Raw genomic sequence first — 19,013 nt, forward strand, 5'->3', positions numbered from 1 at the left:
AATAGTAATAATTGTAGAGCCTGATGATAAAAGGCTTTTAGCTGGATAAGGGCAGCTGTTATCTGAATAATTGGCTCTGTTGTTGGCTGTGGATATTCAATGATAATATTCAGATAGAGCCACTGAATATCCTTACAGACTGCCTTACTACTACTACTACTATTTAGCATTTCTGTAGCGCTACAAGGCATACGCAGCGCTGCACAAACATAGAAGAAATACAGTCCCTGCTCAAAGAGCTTACAATCTAATAGACAAAAAATAAATAAAGTAAGCAAATCAAATCAATTAATGTGGACAGGAAGGAAGAGAGGAGGGTAGGTGGAGGCGAGTGGTTACAAGTGGTTACGAGTCAAAAGCAATGTTAAAGAGGTGGGCTTTCAGTCTAGATTTAAAGGTGGCCAAGGATGGGGCAAGACGTAGGGGCTCAGGAAGTTTATTCCAGGCGTAGGGTGCAGCAAGACAGAAGGCGCGAAGTCTGGAGTTGGCAGTAGTGGAGAAGGGAACAGATAAGAAGGATTTATCCATGGAGCGGAGTGCACAGGAAGGGGTGTAGGGAAGGACGAGTGTGGAGAGATACTGGGGAGCAGCAGAGTGAGTACATTTATAGGTTAGTAGAAGAAGTTTGAACAGGATGCGAAAACGGATAGGGAGCCAGTGAAGGGTCTTGAGGAGAGGGGTAGTATGAGTAAAGCGACCCTGGCGGAAGATGAGACGGGCAGCAGAGGTTTGAACCGACTGGAGAGGGGAGAGGTGACTAAGTGGGAGGCCAGCAAAAAGCAGATTGCAGTAGTCTAAACGAGAGGTGACAAGGGTGTGGATGAGGGTTTTGGTAGAGTGCTCGGAACACTGTCTGAACACTATCTGAACAGTGTTAGGGCAGTGTATGGGAGAGCTGGCAGTTATCTGGAGAGTGGCAATATTCAGGATCCAGAGAACCCACATAAAAATAGGACTGAAAATTTGCTGTACTACCTTTATTCAGTTAGCTGTTTGGATACCAGTTTGAATATCGCTGCTATCCAGATCATGGTGGTACTCATCACTCTAACTGGATATTCAATGTCGCACACACTATCCAGATAGTGGTGCTGAATATTTGAAAGTGCTGTGGTCAATGTTTAAAACAAATACCAACCATAGAGTTTAAACATTTTGATCTGATTGTTGGATAAAATTAGAATACAGAAAGAAGAATAACTAGAACAATTCCTGGGTTCTGGGGTTAGTCAATAGACATTTTTCTGTCTTGTGACTTTATAACCTTTTCAAAATGCATTGGAATCGTCAGTGGCCTTCCTAGGGGGGGGGGGGGGGGGGGGGTGCGGTCCGCCCCTGGTGCACGCCGCTGGGGGGGGTGCCATGCACGCTGTCCTTCGTTCATTCCATGCTCCCTCTGCCCTGGAACAGGTTACTTCCTGTTCCGGAGCAGAGGGAGCATGGAACAAACAAAGTACAGGCGCGCGCAGCACCCCCCCCCCCCCAGCGGCATGCACCCGGGGGGGGGGTTTCTTTCGCAGGGGGGGTGTCCTTTCGCCGGGGGGAGGGGCGCTGCAGCCGGGGGGCGGGGCGCATCGGCGATCTGCCCCGGGTGTCAGCCCCCCTAGGAACGCCACTGGGAATCTTGATACCTTCATTTTGTTTGTAATTTTTTTTAGTAACACTAGCAGTCTGCATGATTCTATACAATGTAACCTTAGACTGAATGTGTAACATAAGTTATAGATAGCTGCTAAAACCAAGGGAAATTCTTTCCCCATAGAGCTTGCTTTCAGTTTGAAAATGGCAGTGGGCCTTTTGAAGTTTCATCTTAAATGCTGGTAGCATTTCCTGATGGGTTTATGCCTCACAGGTGATCAGAAGACACAGTGAGGAGGAGAAGCTGCTGTGCTTGGTGCGTCATCGGTCTGGCCACCACTGTGAGAATGCCGTGATCATCATCTTGATCATGGCCTGGGAAGGAATCCCCCGCTCTCTGGGTGACACTCTGTACCAGGAGCTCACTGATACCATCACGAAGCATGGGAACCCTACCACCCGCAGATGTGGCCTGAACGATGAGTAAGTTCTGCCTATGATTCTTGCACAACTGGTGGAGCCTTGAGGATGAATCTTGGGGCCTGAGTTCCTATTGCCCACCATGGTAAAGCAGTATGTACTCTTCCATACTTAGATATGATCATTCCTAACACAAAGGATGATGCATCTATTTTTAGTGGTTTGATTATGTATTAAAAGTTCTATCTTAGCCCCATCACATTATTACAAGAACTAATTTAATGTACCTGGCGTAGCCTAGGCTGAGAAAGACAAAACCTTAGAATTTCAGAAGGTGTGGCCATGATTGTTTATAAAGCAAAGTTAATTTATTGATTTGCATGTTTTTTTAAATGATTGATAGTTCTGGTCACTGAGACACATTTTATGACAGCTTTTGTGGGTAATTTGGATGTGCTTTCTATTGCAGCCGCACATGTGCATGTCAAGGTAAAGACCCCAATACCTGTGGTGCCTCCTTTTCCTTTGGCTGCTCTTGGAGTATGTATTTCAATGGCTGCAAATACGCCCGAAGCAAAACTCCACGCAAGTTCCGATTGGTAGGAGACAATCCTAAAGAGGTAAGTGCTATTCTTCATCGCCATTCACCATCTTATTTGTTGATATTGCCTGAGGAAGGGACTTTAGCAGCCTCAAAATCTTATGTATTATCTCTGTGTAATTATTTATATGGTTTCAGTTAATCCTGTTGTCATGTAGTTGAAGGGTTAGGCGTTTAACTAGCCCATATGGACTTTTCCTACAGGAACTTGTCCAAACCTTTTTTTTAAACCCAGAATTGCTAACTGCTGTTACCACATCCTCTGACGAGTTCCAGAGATTAACTATTCGTTGACTGAAAATAATATTTCCTCCTATTCACTGAGTGTCCCCTAGTCTTTGTACTTTTTGAAAGAGTAAAAATTCAATTCACTTCTACTCATGCTACACCACTCAGGATTTTATAGACCTCAATCGTATCTCCCCTCAGCCATCTTTTTTCCAAGCTAAAGAGCCCTTACCTCTTTAGCCTTTCCTTATATGAGAGGAGTTCCATCTCCTTTATCATTTTGGTCGCTCTTCTTTGAACCTTTTTGTAATTATAATATATCTTTTTTGAGATACAGCAACCAGAACTGAATGCAGTACTCAAAGTGAGGTTGCATCAAGTGCACTGAACTTGTTACAAACAAATAAAAGCATCAGAGGTAACGAAGGTGAACCCAGGAACAAGACTAGCAGAGAAATAAATAATTAAAGCCAAGAGAAATGGATACAGTTCTGTGGATTTAAAGGAAGCAACATTCAAAAGCTGGGGATGGATGATGATGTTTGCTATCAAGCCGACATGAAGTTTCATTTATAGATAAATTGTCCTAAAGCAGCTGTAATCTCAAGGGCTGATGTAATAAGCCATGTGTTAGAACTATGTGCCAAGCTTCAACAGAGGTTTTTAATGCTAATGCTGAAAAAGGTTTTACCCTAGATGTAGTACTGGCATGCAAATTACTGACCAAAAGAACAGCACATATCACAGTAACATAATGCTGTTTTTTTGTATTGAGCAGAATCCTTTTTAATTTCTCCTTTCCTATCAATGTGTGAGCCAGTTCCCATTCACTATTCAGTAGAAGAGAAAGAAAAAAAAATATTTCCCTCTTTAAAAGGTCCATGAGATCCAGGGCACCTAGCAGAGGGTTGTGCTTGACCAGAAAACTCCTGAAGTTGCAATACCTGCCCTTGACCTCCCACCCATGGAACAACAATACTTACCTGCTCCTGTGGGAAGAATCCAGTGGTTTTCTTGTCTGCTGCTACCATCTTGGAAAATAGAAGGTCCTGACCCCTAGTGTACATTGGAATATACCATTAGGGAGTCAGCTTGCCAAATAAGGAGGTGCTCTTTGATTTGGAAGCCTGACTTCCAGTGGTATGTTAGAAATTTCCAGTGCAGCTCTAGTGGTCAGATGCTGCCATTTTCAAAACAGCAGAAGTGGAAGACGGAACGAGTTAACATTGCTTCTGCCTCCTAACCAAAAGGTGGGTTGGGAAGATGGGGGTGCTTTAGAGCTCACTCAGGCCACCAGATTTTTTTGTCTCTAACATGTTTCAAATAAACTATGAACTACATAATACTTTAGATGGAGAGATACCCAATCATGCACAATATATAGAGGGTTCTCTGTTACAACGTAAGCAAGCACAAGGAGTGTTACAGGAGGAAAAGCCTCGAAGCTCCTAGACTTACTTTACAGTCTTACAGGAGCAGGGCTTCATCATCATCGGCAAAAACCTCCTTTATTACCTAAAACAGCCCACAGATCAACTTATAGAACTTAGCTTTGGCTACCAGATCTCTTTTTCTTCGCTTCACACAATCTCTTCACACCGACCATGATAAACTATGAAAAGGTTCTTCCAAGATCCCTACTACTATTACTAATGGAAATAATTCTTATTGAACAGTTCGATTCAGTCCACAAGTTGGGAGAATTAGAGATTTAGGGGGGGACTTCATCAAGCAGCGTTATGGTCTTAATGTGCATTAAAGAATAAGCACATGCTAAATGATAAAGATTCATTCTATACCTATGGGCTTTTAGCATCTAGCCCACATTAAGGTGCATTAAGGCCATAGCCCTTCTTGATGAAATCCCCCCCCCCCCCCCAAGAGACATTGCCCACTGTTAAGACATTTTACCCTTTATTTTGGCATTTGATATACTGCCTGTATGTCAAACCAAACAAAGTGGTTTACAAAACTAAAATCAAAATCAAGGGGAAAAGAACTTCAACTAAAAACAGGAAAGGATAGAGATGGAAAAGTAAAATCACAATGAGAGAGTCATCCTGGCTGTCTGAGCTGGCTGCTACCCACATGCAACCCCGAAAGCCTGACAGTACATTTTGTCACTCTACTACTACTACTTATCTTTTCTATAGCACTACTAGATGTACGCAGCGCTGTACACTTGAACATGAAAAGACAGTCCCTGCTTGACATAGCTTACAATCTAATTAGGACAGACAAACAGGACAAATAAGAGGATAAGGGAATTACTAAGGTGGGGATGATAAAATAAGGGTACTGAACAAGTGAGTAAGGGTTAGGAGTTAAAAGCAGCATCAAAAAGGTCACTCAACACACAATTAAGCTTTGGAACTTGTTACCAGACGATATGGTAAAAGCAGTTAGTGAGCTGAGTTCAAAAGAGGGTTGGACAAGTTCCTGGAGGAAAAGTCAAGAGCTATTAAAGTAGACCTGAGAAAGGCCACTGTTTATCTCTGCTTGTAGGTAGCATGGAATCTAGCTACTTTTTGTGATCCTGCCAGGTACTGGTAACTGTCCTGGTGGGTCTTTGGTGCAATTCAGTATAGCAATGCTTATGTTATTTTGTTTGTGTGCATCCAAAAGCATTACCTATGTACTAACATAAGCGCTTGGGGAACTCCCCTCTTCCCCCAAAATGACCCAACATGAAACAGCCACACACATACTGTGACCCACCGAGTGAAAAAGTACTAAAAGTGGGGTATGTGAATTATTTATACCACAAGATAGAGGGATATCAACTGCCTAATCCTGCCAAATTTCAGCCTCAGGTATGGACTAATTACATCTTAAAAAATGAGAAACGTTTATCAATAAAAAAGTAACTAATCTCAGAAATCACATACTCCACTTTAGATACCTGCAATTTTTAGGCTGTAGAAACATGCAAAACCTCAAAGTTGTGATAAAAATTGCATAGTCCAATTCTGCTGACTGTACAGTACACAAAACTTTCACCCCCCCCCCCCCCCTCAGACAGGTACTACCTTGACATAGTGGAGGGGCTTAAGGCTTTGAGAGGAGGAGTTAAGGTGGCAGTAGCATAGCTACCAAACAGGTCTGAACCTTGAAGCTGACGAAGAGGACTCTAATCCATTTTCTATGGTGAAATCAAAACAAAAAAACATATTGGCTTGTCAACAAGGACCATGTCAGATACTGAAACTCCTGGGCATCAAGCAAAGAGCAGGCTAAGTGCTCAATTTCCTCTGCTGGGCAACCAGAGCATGAAACTGTCATTTTATGCAACAAGACCTAGTTACTAATAACTGGGGTTAACACGTCTTAACAGTAGCCCCCATTGATAACTTCCCCTCTCAAATGTAAACAATTTCTCACCAACCATGCATTCTCTGCCTGCAGACACTTACTTACAACAAGTCCACCACTGTAGAAGTACGTGGAACAAACAACTCAATATCGTCATAATGAAAAAAACAGAAAAGCCCTAAATGCACAGACAATATCCACCAATGGACAAAAATATAAATTAAACAACATGGGGATAAACGGGACTCTTGCGGCACCCCAGCCACTAGTTTCATTACCTGGAAAGTTTCTCCTGAACCCAGGACTTTTCCTATCTTGTAAAAAGCATTCAAACTGAGCCAGTACCACTCTCCTACCCCCCCCCCCCCCCGCCTCACACAACCGTTCCAGCAGGCGAATATGATTCAGTGTATCTGAGGCTGCTGAAATATCTAATAATATCAGCAATCCACTACCCCAGCCATCCAAACATCTACACAACTTGTCCAACAATACAACCGAAACAGTTTCAGTGCTAAATCCCACACAAAATCCAGACTGATCAAAATCAAATGCCAACATTTTGTCCAAAAAGTCCTGCCACTAGGCTTGTAATACATAGTTGAATCAACTCCCCCCCCCCCCCCCCAAAAAAAAAAAAAAAAAAAGAGGCAATCGGTCTATAACTAATTGCCTCCTCGGCTATAAACTGTTGTTTTATATGCTGATCTTGCTACTTATTAATATGGTGGTTTTCCTGCAGATTTTTCTGAGTTATAGCTCTTACCACATCGGGTAACAATCCAGATTACTACATCAGCCCTCAGCTGGGTGCTGGTGATCTTGAAAACAAAGATCACAAACAATGTTATGGTTTCTTGTTTTGTAAAGTATCTTCTGTCCCCTTTTTTGGAAGTATTGTCACTTATTGGGGCAGTTTTAAACATATGATGGTTTATTTCTGTTTGTGATTAACAAATTAATACAAGATTTGCAGTGATAAAAGCAATCACAGGCCAGGGCTGGAAGACACCTGAGTAGGGTTACTGAGTCCATGCAGGATCCACTATATCTGCATCATTCCAGACAGATGTTTGCAAAGTCTTCTTTGTAAAATCTCCAGTGACAGAGATTCCTGTGGAAGGAACCAGTACAGATCCCTTATCCTGGTTCAAGAATGATAGAAAGCCCAGGAGTCTCTGTATTTATGGTGCCAGCTGGAGGGAGGCATGGCTGTGTCACAGCTGGGCAGTGCTGAGCTGATTCAGAAGTGCCTAGGTGACCTGACAAAGGTCTCAGGAGTCAATGCAGTAAGTTTGTGTTAGAGCAGTATGCTAATGCTTAGCACCCGGCTTCCTAATGCCATAACCAAATGCGATAACCAAATAGTATACAAATAGCCCCAGTGCATAAATATATGTGCTAATAGGGCTGAGTGCACTGTGTACATGGGTCTATGCCAATGTCAACTGGAGGTCTTGTGAAAGACCTCCAGTTGATACTAGTGCAGACTTGATTCCCTAATTTCCCCCTTCCCCCACCCTCAACATGTCCGACACCAAAAATTTCCATAGCCCAAGTGGCCTCTCCGGATCACCACCTCCACCCCTGAACCCCAAAATATTAATCTCTCCTTCACCTCTCCTCCTCCTGGTCGTCCAGGTGACCCCTTCTCAGGCTCCCTGTAGCTCTACCCCCTCTGCCCACTTGCTTCTGCCTTTACACTGCCATCTTGAAAAATGGCAGCACCTGACTCTACATGGTGCATCCCAGGACACACTGTGAGGGGTCAGTCTGCCAATAAGACAGGAGAGAGATACAAAGAAGAAACAAACTAATGTCTGCTTCAGGGAAGGCCTGGGAGAGAAATAAATGCAGGTGCCAGAAGCTTTGACAGTGTGCAGTAGTGTCCCATGCGCTAGCTGTTATAGTGCTGACCACATGCTATCTTTGTCCATAACCTGTTCTGTTCTTTCCCCAACTGCACTAAACAGCATGGGATTTTTACCATACTGGCTTGTTTGAGCATATGTTAGCTGTTAGCGCAAGTTCACAGTAACATTTAGAATGTTTGCTTTTGTCTTTCAACAGGAAGAGGTGCTAAGAAACAGTTTTCAGGACCTGGCCACAGAAGTTGCTCCATTGTATAGAAAGCTGGCACCACAGGCTTATCAGAATCAGGTAAAGAGAGGGAGCATTAGCCACCTTATTTCTGTCTTATCAGTAGAGCTTTCTGCACTAATGAGGTTCCAGTTTATTAAAGGGTTTGGAGCAGGGGAGGATGCCCATCAGTCATGCTAGTTTGGAGGCAGTTCTATAAAATAGGTACTAACAGTTATTGTGCTTATTATTACATACATATATGTTTAGAATAATGGTTTGTACATGTGTACATATGCACATAGGTGTGTAAATGCCAAAATTCTGCCTAAACGCTATTCTGTAAATATGCGGCACTTAACTTGCATTTTGTGTGTTTTACAAATGGTTATACACATGCAGGGCTTTTTTTGAGGGGATACTTGGGGGTACTGAGTACCGGCACCTTTTCCACTGTCTGCTAAAATTGACCTATGGACCCCAAGTTTTAATGAAAGAGCTCAGGCTCTACACACCAATTCTGCCTTGTCATAGATTCTGTGACTGGTTGCAGGGGGGCCTGGCTGTTGTGGGGTGGGTCTGTCAGTGATCACCCAACCCCTGAAGGGTGGTCTAGCACTTGAGTACTGGCACCTTTTTTGCTAGAAAAAACACACTATACACATGGCAGGGACTCCGGCTTATCCACATAACTTATAGAATACTGACATTTAAGGCAAAATAAAAATATAAAAAGCAAATTTTATCAACTGATCTCCATAGTCTTTTCCACTTAGTTTTTAAAACTTTGTACCACAGCATTAACAGATAGAATCTAGCAGGCACTGCAGGATCTAGTTTAGTCTTCCCACCCACCCTCCCCTAGCACAACTCTTCATTTATAGTCAGTTATTGTAATTAGGGTAACAAGCAAGGAATGCTCTTACAGAGTTTTAAATACATTTCATTACCATCTAACTACTAGTACTACTATAAATCATTTCTATAGCGCTACCAGTCATACGCAGCGCTTCACAATTGAACATGAAGAAAAGACAGTCCCTGTTCAAAAGAGCTTACAATCTAAATCAGGACAGACAGACAGGACCGATAAGGGTAGGACAGACAGAAGGACACATAGGGAAAGGGACTATTGAAGAGAGGAAGACAAGATAAAGGTTACGAGCAAGTGACAAGTTAGGAGTCAAAAGCAGCATCAAACAGGTAGGCCTTTAGCCCAGATTTGAAGGCGGCCAGGGATGGAGCTAGATGTAACGGCTCAGGAAGTCTATTCCAGGCATAAGGTGCAGCGAGATAAAAGGATCGGTGTCTGGAGTTAGTGATGGAGGAGAAGGGTGCAATTAGGAGAGATTTGCCTACCATCTAAGAAGGAAACACTAAATAAATCATACAATATACTATATAAACTAAAAGACACTTTTTTTTTTTAAATTTTTTATTTTGCATTTATAGTTTTATACAAGACAACTTGCATTAGTAACACGAAAGAAAAAAATCATTAAACGTTGGATAGAATTCCAACCAGTAAAGAAAAAAAAAAAAAAGACATAGTACATTATACTTCTTAGACCACAATATAGTGGAAGGGGAGGGGAAGATAGAAATAGAGGAGATATCCAAATAATACACATTTTAAGGTACATAGGCCTGTCCAGAAGTTCCATGTTTTCTATATCTTAATCAGTTATTCCTTCATTAACAATTTACCAACTAGCTAATTATTCGTTTTGCATTCAAAAAATTTTGTAATTGGTCAGGATCGAAAAAGACATATTTGTTTCCTAGATATTTAACACAACACTTACAAGGATAAGCAAGCAAAACTTTAGCTCCAATACTTCTAACTTCTTCTCTAAGAGTCAGGAATTTTTTCCTCCTATCCTGTGTTGTTTTTACCACGTCAGGAAATATCCATATCTTTTGACCGCAAAAGAGCTTAGTTGAATTTTTAAAATATAATCTCATTAGAGCATTCAAGTCCTGTTCGAATATAAAGGACACGATTAAAGTTCTTCTTAATTCAATCTCCGACAAAGATTCCTACAGTAAAGCAGATAAATCTTGTATCCCATCAGAAGGTAAATTCGGTAACTTCTCTGGTATCATGTTTGTTGTTTTCGAAGGCGGTAAATAATAAACTTTATTTAAGGGAGGAATTGCCTCCTGAGGGTATTTAAGTATTATGGTAAGATATTTCTTTAAAAAGTCCAATGGGGTAATCCCCGTTGCTACAGGAAAATTTAACACCCTCAGGTTTAATCGGCGATTATGATTTTCTATCTGCTCAAGTCTCCTCGAAACCATTAGTTTATCCTTTATAAGAGTTTCTGTTGTCATTTTTAAGTTTACCACCTCTGTCTGCAATTGTGTTACTTTTAGGTCAGTATCCTGTTTCAAAGTCGCCAAGGATGATGCAATAGTTTCTACTTTACTTACTAGAGAAGAAGTATCTTGTGCTGTTTTAGTAAGCGTTGTGGACATTTCTTGTATTAGTTCCCACATGGATTGTAATGACGCCAGCTTAGGAGACGCCGTTACCGTCTCTTGAGTCTTATCTCCTGTCGCGTCTTGTCGCGGAGGGCCACCGTCAGGATTACCCAGGATACCGCCTTCCGGTTGCCGAGTATTTCCAACCTCTCCACGAAGCGCAGCAGGGCAAGGTGGCGGATTAAAACCCGGCGGTGATAAAGATGTTTCATGCCCCAGTAGATCTGCCGCTCCTCCAGCAGGGCTAACAGCAGGGCTCTCACCGGTATGTAATGGAGTACTTGTCGCATATCTAAGGATCGTCTATTGAGTCGGGGTAGGCATTTGAGTTGACGGTGGAAAACCTTTTACCAACCCCTTCCTCTTTGTGTGCGGCATTTGGCAAAGAATAGTCTTTAGAGCAAGAAAAAAAGGCCCCGAAGACAGAATCTGTTTGAGACGCAATCAAGCGCTGGATGCCATCTTGACTCCTCCCCTTACTAAAAGACACTTTTATATTAGGCTAATATCCTTAATACTGTAGCAAGTTTTAAATTATTGAAAAACTCAAAATCACTAAGATGGAGTCAGCAGTCCAGCAGCGAGAGGGGTGCTATCCAGTCTTTTGCATTGAGTGTCACATGTATGATTATCTCCCAGTTGGTGAGATGTCATGTGTGTGTGCCCGATGCAAAGAGCTCCTAGCTCTCAGAGAATGTGTCTGTTCTCTTGAGGCTAGAGTAGCAGACTTGGTGGAACTGAGGGAGACAGAGAAGTACATAGAGGAGACCTACAGGGATGTTGTAGAGAAGTCCCACCTCCAGTCTGGTAGCCCCTGTGCTACCTTGGAGGAGGGAGGTCACCTAGAAGGAGAGCATCACCCTGGTGAAGTAGGAAGTACTCCTTTAGCCAGGACCTGCCCACCAGGGGATGTACTATCCTCTCGCACCGAGGATATGTCTCTAAGTGCTGACCGGGAGGGAAAGGTTAGGACAGCTGTTGTAGTTGGTGATTCGATCATTAGGCATATAGATAGCTGGATGGCTGGTGGACGTGAGGATCACCTGGTGACTTGCCTGCCTGGTGCGAAGGTGGTGGACCTCAAGCGTCACCTAGATAGGATTTTAGATAGTGCTGGGGAGGAGCCAGCTGTCTTGGTACATGTGGGTACCAATGACATAGGAAAATGTGGGAGACAGGTTCTGGAAGCCAAATTTAGGCTCTTAGGTAGAAAGCTCAAATCCAATTTTCTGAAATGCTACCCGTTCCACGCGCAGGGCCCAAGAGACAGGCAGAGCTCCGGAGTCTCAATGCATGGATGAGATAATGGTGCAGGGAGGAGGGTTTTAGATTTGTTAGGAACTGGGCAACATTCTGGGGAAGGGGGAGCCTATTCTGAAAGGATGGGCTCCACCTTAACCAGGGTGGGACCAGGCTGCTGGCATCGGCATTTAAAAAGGAGATAGAGCAGCTTTTAAACTAGAAATGGGGGGGAAGGCAGACAGTCGCTCAAAAGCGCATGGTTCGGGATAAGGTATTTTTCAAAGATATCACCAAAACAGGGAAGACAGGGTATCCTGATAGTGAGGTTGCAAAAGAGACCATAGTAGATCAGATGTCCTTAAATAAAAATAAAAATCAGACAAATGATTGAAAATTAATACTGTCAAGTACTAAGCATCATGTACATAGGAACAACAAACATACTTTGAAATGTCAAGATGCGAATGCCAGGAGCTTAAAAAATAAGATGGGAGAGTTAGAATGTATTGCACTAAATGAAAAATTAGATATAATAGGCATCTCTGAGACCCGGTGAAAGGAGGATAACCAGTGGGACAACGTCATACCGGGGTACAAATTATATCGTAGTGATAGGGTGGATCGAATTGGTGGAGGGGTAGCATTGTATATTAATGAGAGCCTTGAATCAAATAGATTGAAAATTCTGCAGGAAACAACTACTACTACTACTACTATTTAGCATTTCTACAGCGCTACAAGGCGTACGCAGCGCTGCACAAACATAGAAGAAAGACAGTCCCTGCTCAAAGAGCTTACAATCTAAACAAAACACTTCTTGGAATCACTGTGGATTGAAATTCCATGTGTAAAGGGGAAAACGATAGTCCAGGATGAACAGATGGATGCAGAAATGTTAAAGGAAATTAGGGACGCAAACAAACTGGGCAACACAATAATAATTGGTGATTTCAATTACCCCTATATTGATTGGGTAAATGTAACATCGGGGCACGCTAGGGAGGTAAAATTCCTTGACGAAATCAAGGACTGCTTTATGGAGCAGCTGGTACAGAAGCCGACGAGAGAAGAAAAAATTCTAGACCTAGTCCTTAGTGGAGCGCATGATCTAGTGCGGGAGGTAATGGTGCTGGGGCCGCTTGATAACAGAGATCATAATATGATCGGATTTGATATTAGCTTTGAAGCAAGTATACATAGAAAATCAAATACATTAGCGTTTAACTTAAAAAAAGGAGACTATGATAAAATGAGAAGAACGGTGAAAAACAAACTTAGAGGAGCGACTGCGAGGGTCAAAATTTACATTGGTCGTGCATGCTGTTCAAAAACACCATCCTGGAAGCCCAGGCCAAATATATTGCACGTATTAAAAAAGGAGGACGGAAGACCAAACGACAGCCGGCGTGGTTAAAAAGTGAGGTGAAGGAAGCTATTAGAGCTAAAAGAAAATGGAAAAGGAACTGACTGAAAATAATAAGAAACAGCATAAGGAATGTCAAGTCAAATGCAAAGCGCTGATAAGGAAGGCTAAGAGGGACTTCGAAAAAAGATTGCGTTGGAGGCAAACATATAGTAAAATTTTTTTTAGGTATATTAAAAGCAGGAAGCAGGCAAAAGAATTGATTGGATCGCTAGATGACCAAGGAGTAAAAGGGGCAATCAGGGAAGACAAAGCCGTAGCGGAGAGATTAAATAAATTCTTTACTTCGCTCTTCACCGAGGAAGATTTGGGTGGGATACTGGTGGCAGAAATGGTATTCGAAGCTGACGAGTTGGAGAAACTTAATGAATTCTCTGTAAACCTGGAGGATGTAATGGGGCAGTTCTACAAAATGAAGAGTAGCAAATCTCCTGGACCGGATGGTATGCATCCCAGAGTACTGATAGAACTGAAAAATGAGCTTGCGGAGCTATTGTTAGTAATATGTAATTTATCCTTAAAATCGAGCATGGTACCGGAAGATTGGAGGGTGGCCAATGTAACGCCGATTTTTTAAAAACGTTCCAGAGGAGAGCCGGGAAATTATAGACCGGTGAGCCTGACATCGGTGCCGGCCAAAATGGTAGAGACTATTATTAAGAACAAAATTACAGAGCATATTCAAAAGCATGGATTAATGAGACAAAGTCAACATGGATTTAGTGAAGGGAAATCTTGCCTCACCAATCTACTACATTTCTTTGAAGGGGTGAACAAACGTGGATAAAGGTGAGCCAGTTGATATTGTGTATCTGGATTTTCAGAAGGCGTTTGACAAAGTACCTCATGAAAGACTCCAGAGGAAATTGGAGAGTCATGGGATAGAAGGTAGTGTTCTATTGTGGATTAAAAATGGGTTAAAAGATAGAAAACAGAGTAGGGTTAAATGGTCAGTATTCTCAATGGAGAAGGGTAGTTAGTGGGGTTCCCCAGAGGTCTGTGCTGGGACCAATGCTTTTAAACATATTTATAAATGACCTAGAGATGGGAGTAACTAGTGAGGTAATTAAATTTGTTGATGACACAAAGTTATTCAAAGACGTTAAATCGCGGGAGGATTGTGAAAAATTACAAGAGGACCTTACGAGACTGGGAGACTGGGCGTCTAAATGGCAGATGACGTTTAATGTGAGCAAGTGCAAAGTGATGCAAGTGGGAAAGAGGAACCCGAACTATAGCTACGTCATGCAAGGTTCCACGTTAGGAGTCACAGACCAAGAAAGGGATCAAGGTGTCGTCGTTGATGATACATTGAAACCTTCTGCTCAGTGTGCTGCTGCTGCTAAGAAAGCAAATATAATGTTAGGTATTATTAGGAAAGGAATGGAAAACAAAAATGAGGATGTTATAATGCCTTTGTATCGCTCCATGGTGCGACTGCACCTCAAATATTGTGTTCAATTCTGGTCACCGCATCTCCAAAAAGATATAGTGGAATTAGAAAAGGTGCAGAGAAGGGTGATGAAAATGATAAAGGGGATGGGGACGACTTCCCTATGAGGAAAGACTAAAGCGGCTAGGGCTCTTCAGCTTGGAGAAAAGGCGGCTGAGGGGAGATATGATAGAGGTCTATAAAATAATGAGTTGAACGGGTAGATGTGAAGCGTCTGTTTACGCTTTCCAAAAATACTAGCACTAGGGGGCATGTGATGAAGCTACAATGTAGTAAAATTAAAATGAATCGGAGAAAATTTTTCTTCACTCAACGTGTAATTAAACTCTGGAATTCGTTGCCAGAGAATGTGGTAAAGGCGGTTAGCTTAGTGGAGTTTAAAAAAGGTTTGGACGGCTTCCTAAAGGAAAAGTCCATAGACCGTTATTAAATGGACTTGAGGAAAATCCACTATTTTTGGGATAAGCAGTATAAAATGTTTTGTACTTTTTTGGGATCTTGCCAGGTATTTGTGACCTGGATTGGCCACTGTTGGAAACAGGATGCTGGGCTTGATGGACCTTTGGTCTTTCCCAGTATGGCAATACTTATGTACTTACAGCAGCTCTATGGCTAGCATAAGTGGTTGGGCCTAAATTCTAGGCATGTATTTCACCAGTTAGGCTAATATTCTATAAAGGAAAGTCGCCACCTACATTCCATTGTAGAATGGGTCACTTCTAGGTGCCCTGTTATAGAGTCATCCTGTTTTTGCTTCTGACGATGATATTCAGCTTTTGGCTTCTGTAGGTAAAAGCCTGTTTCAGTCAGCTGAGTATTTGAATTTTTGTCTGTTAGCACTTAAGAACTGGGTACAGATGAGTGGAGAAAGAGAATTACTATTTGGAGGTTTAGAGTTTTCTAAAATGATTTATAAATTTGCTATTCCTATTAAAGAATCTTTGCAGGATTTTTTTTTTTTTTTTGGGGGGGGGGGGGGGAAACCGGGAGAGATGGAGGACAGGTATTTAGACATCCAAAGATCCGTTTGAATGCAAATGGAAAGGGTGGTACAGAATGCATATTTAAAATTGTGTCTACGAACATGCTTGAAACTCGTTTTGGAGTAATGCATACCATGTTTTAGAGTTTCCTGGACCACTGCATCATTTTATTGATTGATTTAAACCACTTATTGTTTGAACAGCAAGCATAAGTAAACAAAAACACTCATATGTTGGGCTGCTAGCTAAAGTATGAAAAAAGTTGAAGGTAGACTAGAACATGACTACAAAGATTTTTGATGGAGGTTAATAAATGGCAAAGTGCTCTTCCACCCTTGATAAAGTTACCTTGGGACCCCATACAGGAGAGGTACAGCTCAAGCTGATGGCTTTGACCTTCAATGTACCTGAAATCAAAAGCAGAGTTATTTAAGGGACAGGATGCAATGATATGTTCCAGCTTTACAGTCCAGCCAAGGTTGCTCATTACAGATTCTAGCAGTGGAGCTAATTAAGGAAACTTGTTGGAGAAAGCGTGCTTTCACTGTGGCAGCTGCTGTTTTATGGTATAGACTTCCTGTTAATCTGTGGCATGAGCTAAACTTCCTTTTAGGAAGAAACTGAAAGCTTTCCTTTTTTCCTTCATAGTGGAGGAGAAAGAGTGTATGATTTCCTGATGGAGTGGAACCATGTTTCAACCTATCAATAGGACAACCACTAAATCAGATATAAGCACTACTTCACATTCAAATAGTGGTCATAACAACGTGGCAGTGATTTCTCAGGTATCTACAGACCTGAGTTTATTTCATTCTGGTCTACGGGGTAGGATCTTCATTGGCTAAAAACCTTCTTAGTGACATGAATTATAACTTTGAATTTTTAAATTTTCTTACTTTATATGTCTTTTTATCTTAAGGCAACAAGCACTTATCTTAATGTTCCAACGTTCTGATTGGGTCCCTTTTCGCCGTATTCAGCTTTTACAAGGAAACTGCCCCTTGCGTTTGTGCTGAAATCTGTAAATAGAGAACCACCATCCTCCGATTAATTACAGATATATTCAACAGTTCATTTGGCCACCCGGGTGTTTCCCCTTGGTTTTTCTATATTTAGGCACACTCCACTTACTAGTTTCCCAGCGTGAATTCTCTTCGCTTTTCTCTATTAGCTGATCTAAAGATGGTGCCAACTTATACTGACACTAATTAATTCATCCCGTGTTAAAAAAATTCTATTGGTGGAAAATGTTCTGAAAGGCCTGTGTTGACAAGACATTTTTAAAGGGCCAGTGTTTAGCAACTTTTTAAAAGGGCCATTGCTAAAAGAACGTGGCCTACTGAATCGTGGTGTTGAGACCTTCAGGTTCTAAAGATCTTAGCCTGAAGATCCACCGTTGCTCTAATTGCAGAAGGTGTTTTGCTCTGTCACCTCCTCTCATGTTTGTTTTTATCTGATCAATTGCAAAGCAGCAAAATTGGGAAAATTCATGCTTCGTGGTTTTATTTATTTATTTGGTTCACTTGTATCCCACATTTTCCCAGCTTATGCGGGCTCAATGTGGCTAACAAAGTTACTGGAAAATTACATAATACAACAGTATACAAAGGTTACAAATTTAAGTACAGAGTGGCTAAAATAAGAGAATACGGATGGGAATACAGGAGCAGCAAAAGGGAAGCTGACAAAGGGTGAAATGCGGGTAAACTAACAAAATGGGAAAAAAGGGGTTAAGCAGCACTGTTGACTTTGGGGTAGGCTTTACTAAACAAATACATTTTTAGTAATTTTTTAAATGTTTGATGATCCGGTGTTTCTTTCAGGAGCCTCGGCAAAGCATTCCAGGTTCGCAGGCTGATGAACAAAAAGGAAGAAGCGTAGATAGTCTTGTATTTTAAATTCCTGCATGAAGGATAGTGCAGATTTAGATAAGTTCAAGATGACACCAAGGAATTTCTAGCAGGTAAAATCAATCGAATCACACATGAAAACTGGTGCTTCGCCGTAAATGATCTTATGAGTTAAGGCACAGATCTTGAAATCAATATGGTCCTTAATGGGAAGCCAGTGAAGTCTCACACGAAGAGGCTGCGCACTGTCGAAGCGAGATTTTCCAAAGAATAGTCTGGCTGCGGTGTTTTGAACAGTCTGGAGCTTCTTCAGAATAAAGTGTGTACAACCAGCAAAAATTCCACTGCAGTAGTCGACGTGGCTTAAGACCATAGAATGAATCAGGGTTTGAAATATATCTTTTAGCAGGTGCTGTTTGATGCGTTTAAGCTTCCACAAAGATAAAAACATTTTCTTCATAATTTGTTTAACGTGACTATCAAGCGATGGCTGTCCAGCGTGACCCCAAGAATTTTCAAGCTGTTCGAGATTGGGAGGGTATTAACAGGAGTAACCAGAGCTTTGGGAATAGACTTGTTATACTGTGAAGAAAAAACAATACATTGAGTTTTATCCTTATTGAGTTTAAATGTAAACGCATTAGCCCAGGATTCCATAATGGAAAAGCTGGCTACCAGAGGGGATCCCAACTGTAATCTCTTTAGGTAGGATTTATGTTCCAGTAACCGAACATGTAATTTCCTCGTTTTCCCTACGTATAATTTATTGCAAGGACATTGCATTATGTAGATCACATGATCAGAGTCACAAGAATCTACTGGATTCATGAAGTTGTTACCCTCTCGGGTGATGGTACACGTACTGCAGTTACCACACTTGAAATGGCCATTAGGCTCCCTGGCCACCATACCCATTTTCAGAACTGCAGGACTCAATCTTTCTTTTAAATTCTTCCCTCGTGAGTAGGCTTCTTTTTGTGTGAAGGGTGGGATTGTATAAAGAATAGTCTCCCATACTCTCAATTTTTGCAATACAGGAGTCCATGCAGATGACTATTCAGGTGTTAGAGCTACTAGGGTTCGTTTTAAACTACCCCAAGTCCCGTCTGCTCCCTGTCCAGCGATTGGAGTTAATTGGAGCCCTGCTAGACCCCTGCTAGACTCAGTGGGCTTGGACTTTCCTCCCTGTGGCATGGGTGGACACTCTTGTTCTCCTTGCCTCTCAAGTCCAAGCAGCTCAGCAGATGTTGAGGTTGTTTGACCTCATGGCCTCCACTGTTCATGTGACACCCATGGCACGTCTTCACATGAGAACTGCCCAGTTATGGTCAGTGGGAAGAGGGTTATTTTGGGAGAT

General features: G+C 41.9%; 1 protein-coding gene across 1 annotated transcript in view; it reads left to right on the forward strand.

The window, feature by feature from the left end:
- TET3 (tet methylcytosine dioxygenase 3) overlaps positions 1-19,013 on the forward strand; it is a 348,515-nt gene that overhangs the window by 298,390 nt on the left and 31,112 nt on the right. Inside the window, exons 7-9 of the mRNA XM_030201791.1 lie at positions 1,853-2,061; positions 2,468-2,618; positions 8,210-8,299. Coding sequence (XP_030057651.1) covers positions 1,853-2,061; positions 2,468-2,618; positions 8,210-8,299 — 450 coding nt within the window. The remainder of the gene's footprint in view (positions 1-1,852; positions 2,062-2,467; positions 2,619-8,209; positions 8,300-19,013) is intronic.

The sequence above is a fragment of the Microcaecilia unicolor genome, chromosome 4 (genome assembly GCF_901765095.1).
Source record: "Microcaecilia unicolor chromosome 4, aMicUni1.1, whole genome shotgun sequence".
NCBI classification, from domain to species: Eukaryota; Metazoa; Chordata; class Amphibia; order Gymnophiona; family Siphonopidae; genus Microcaecilia; species Microcaecilia unicolor.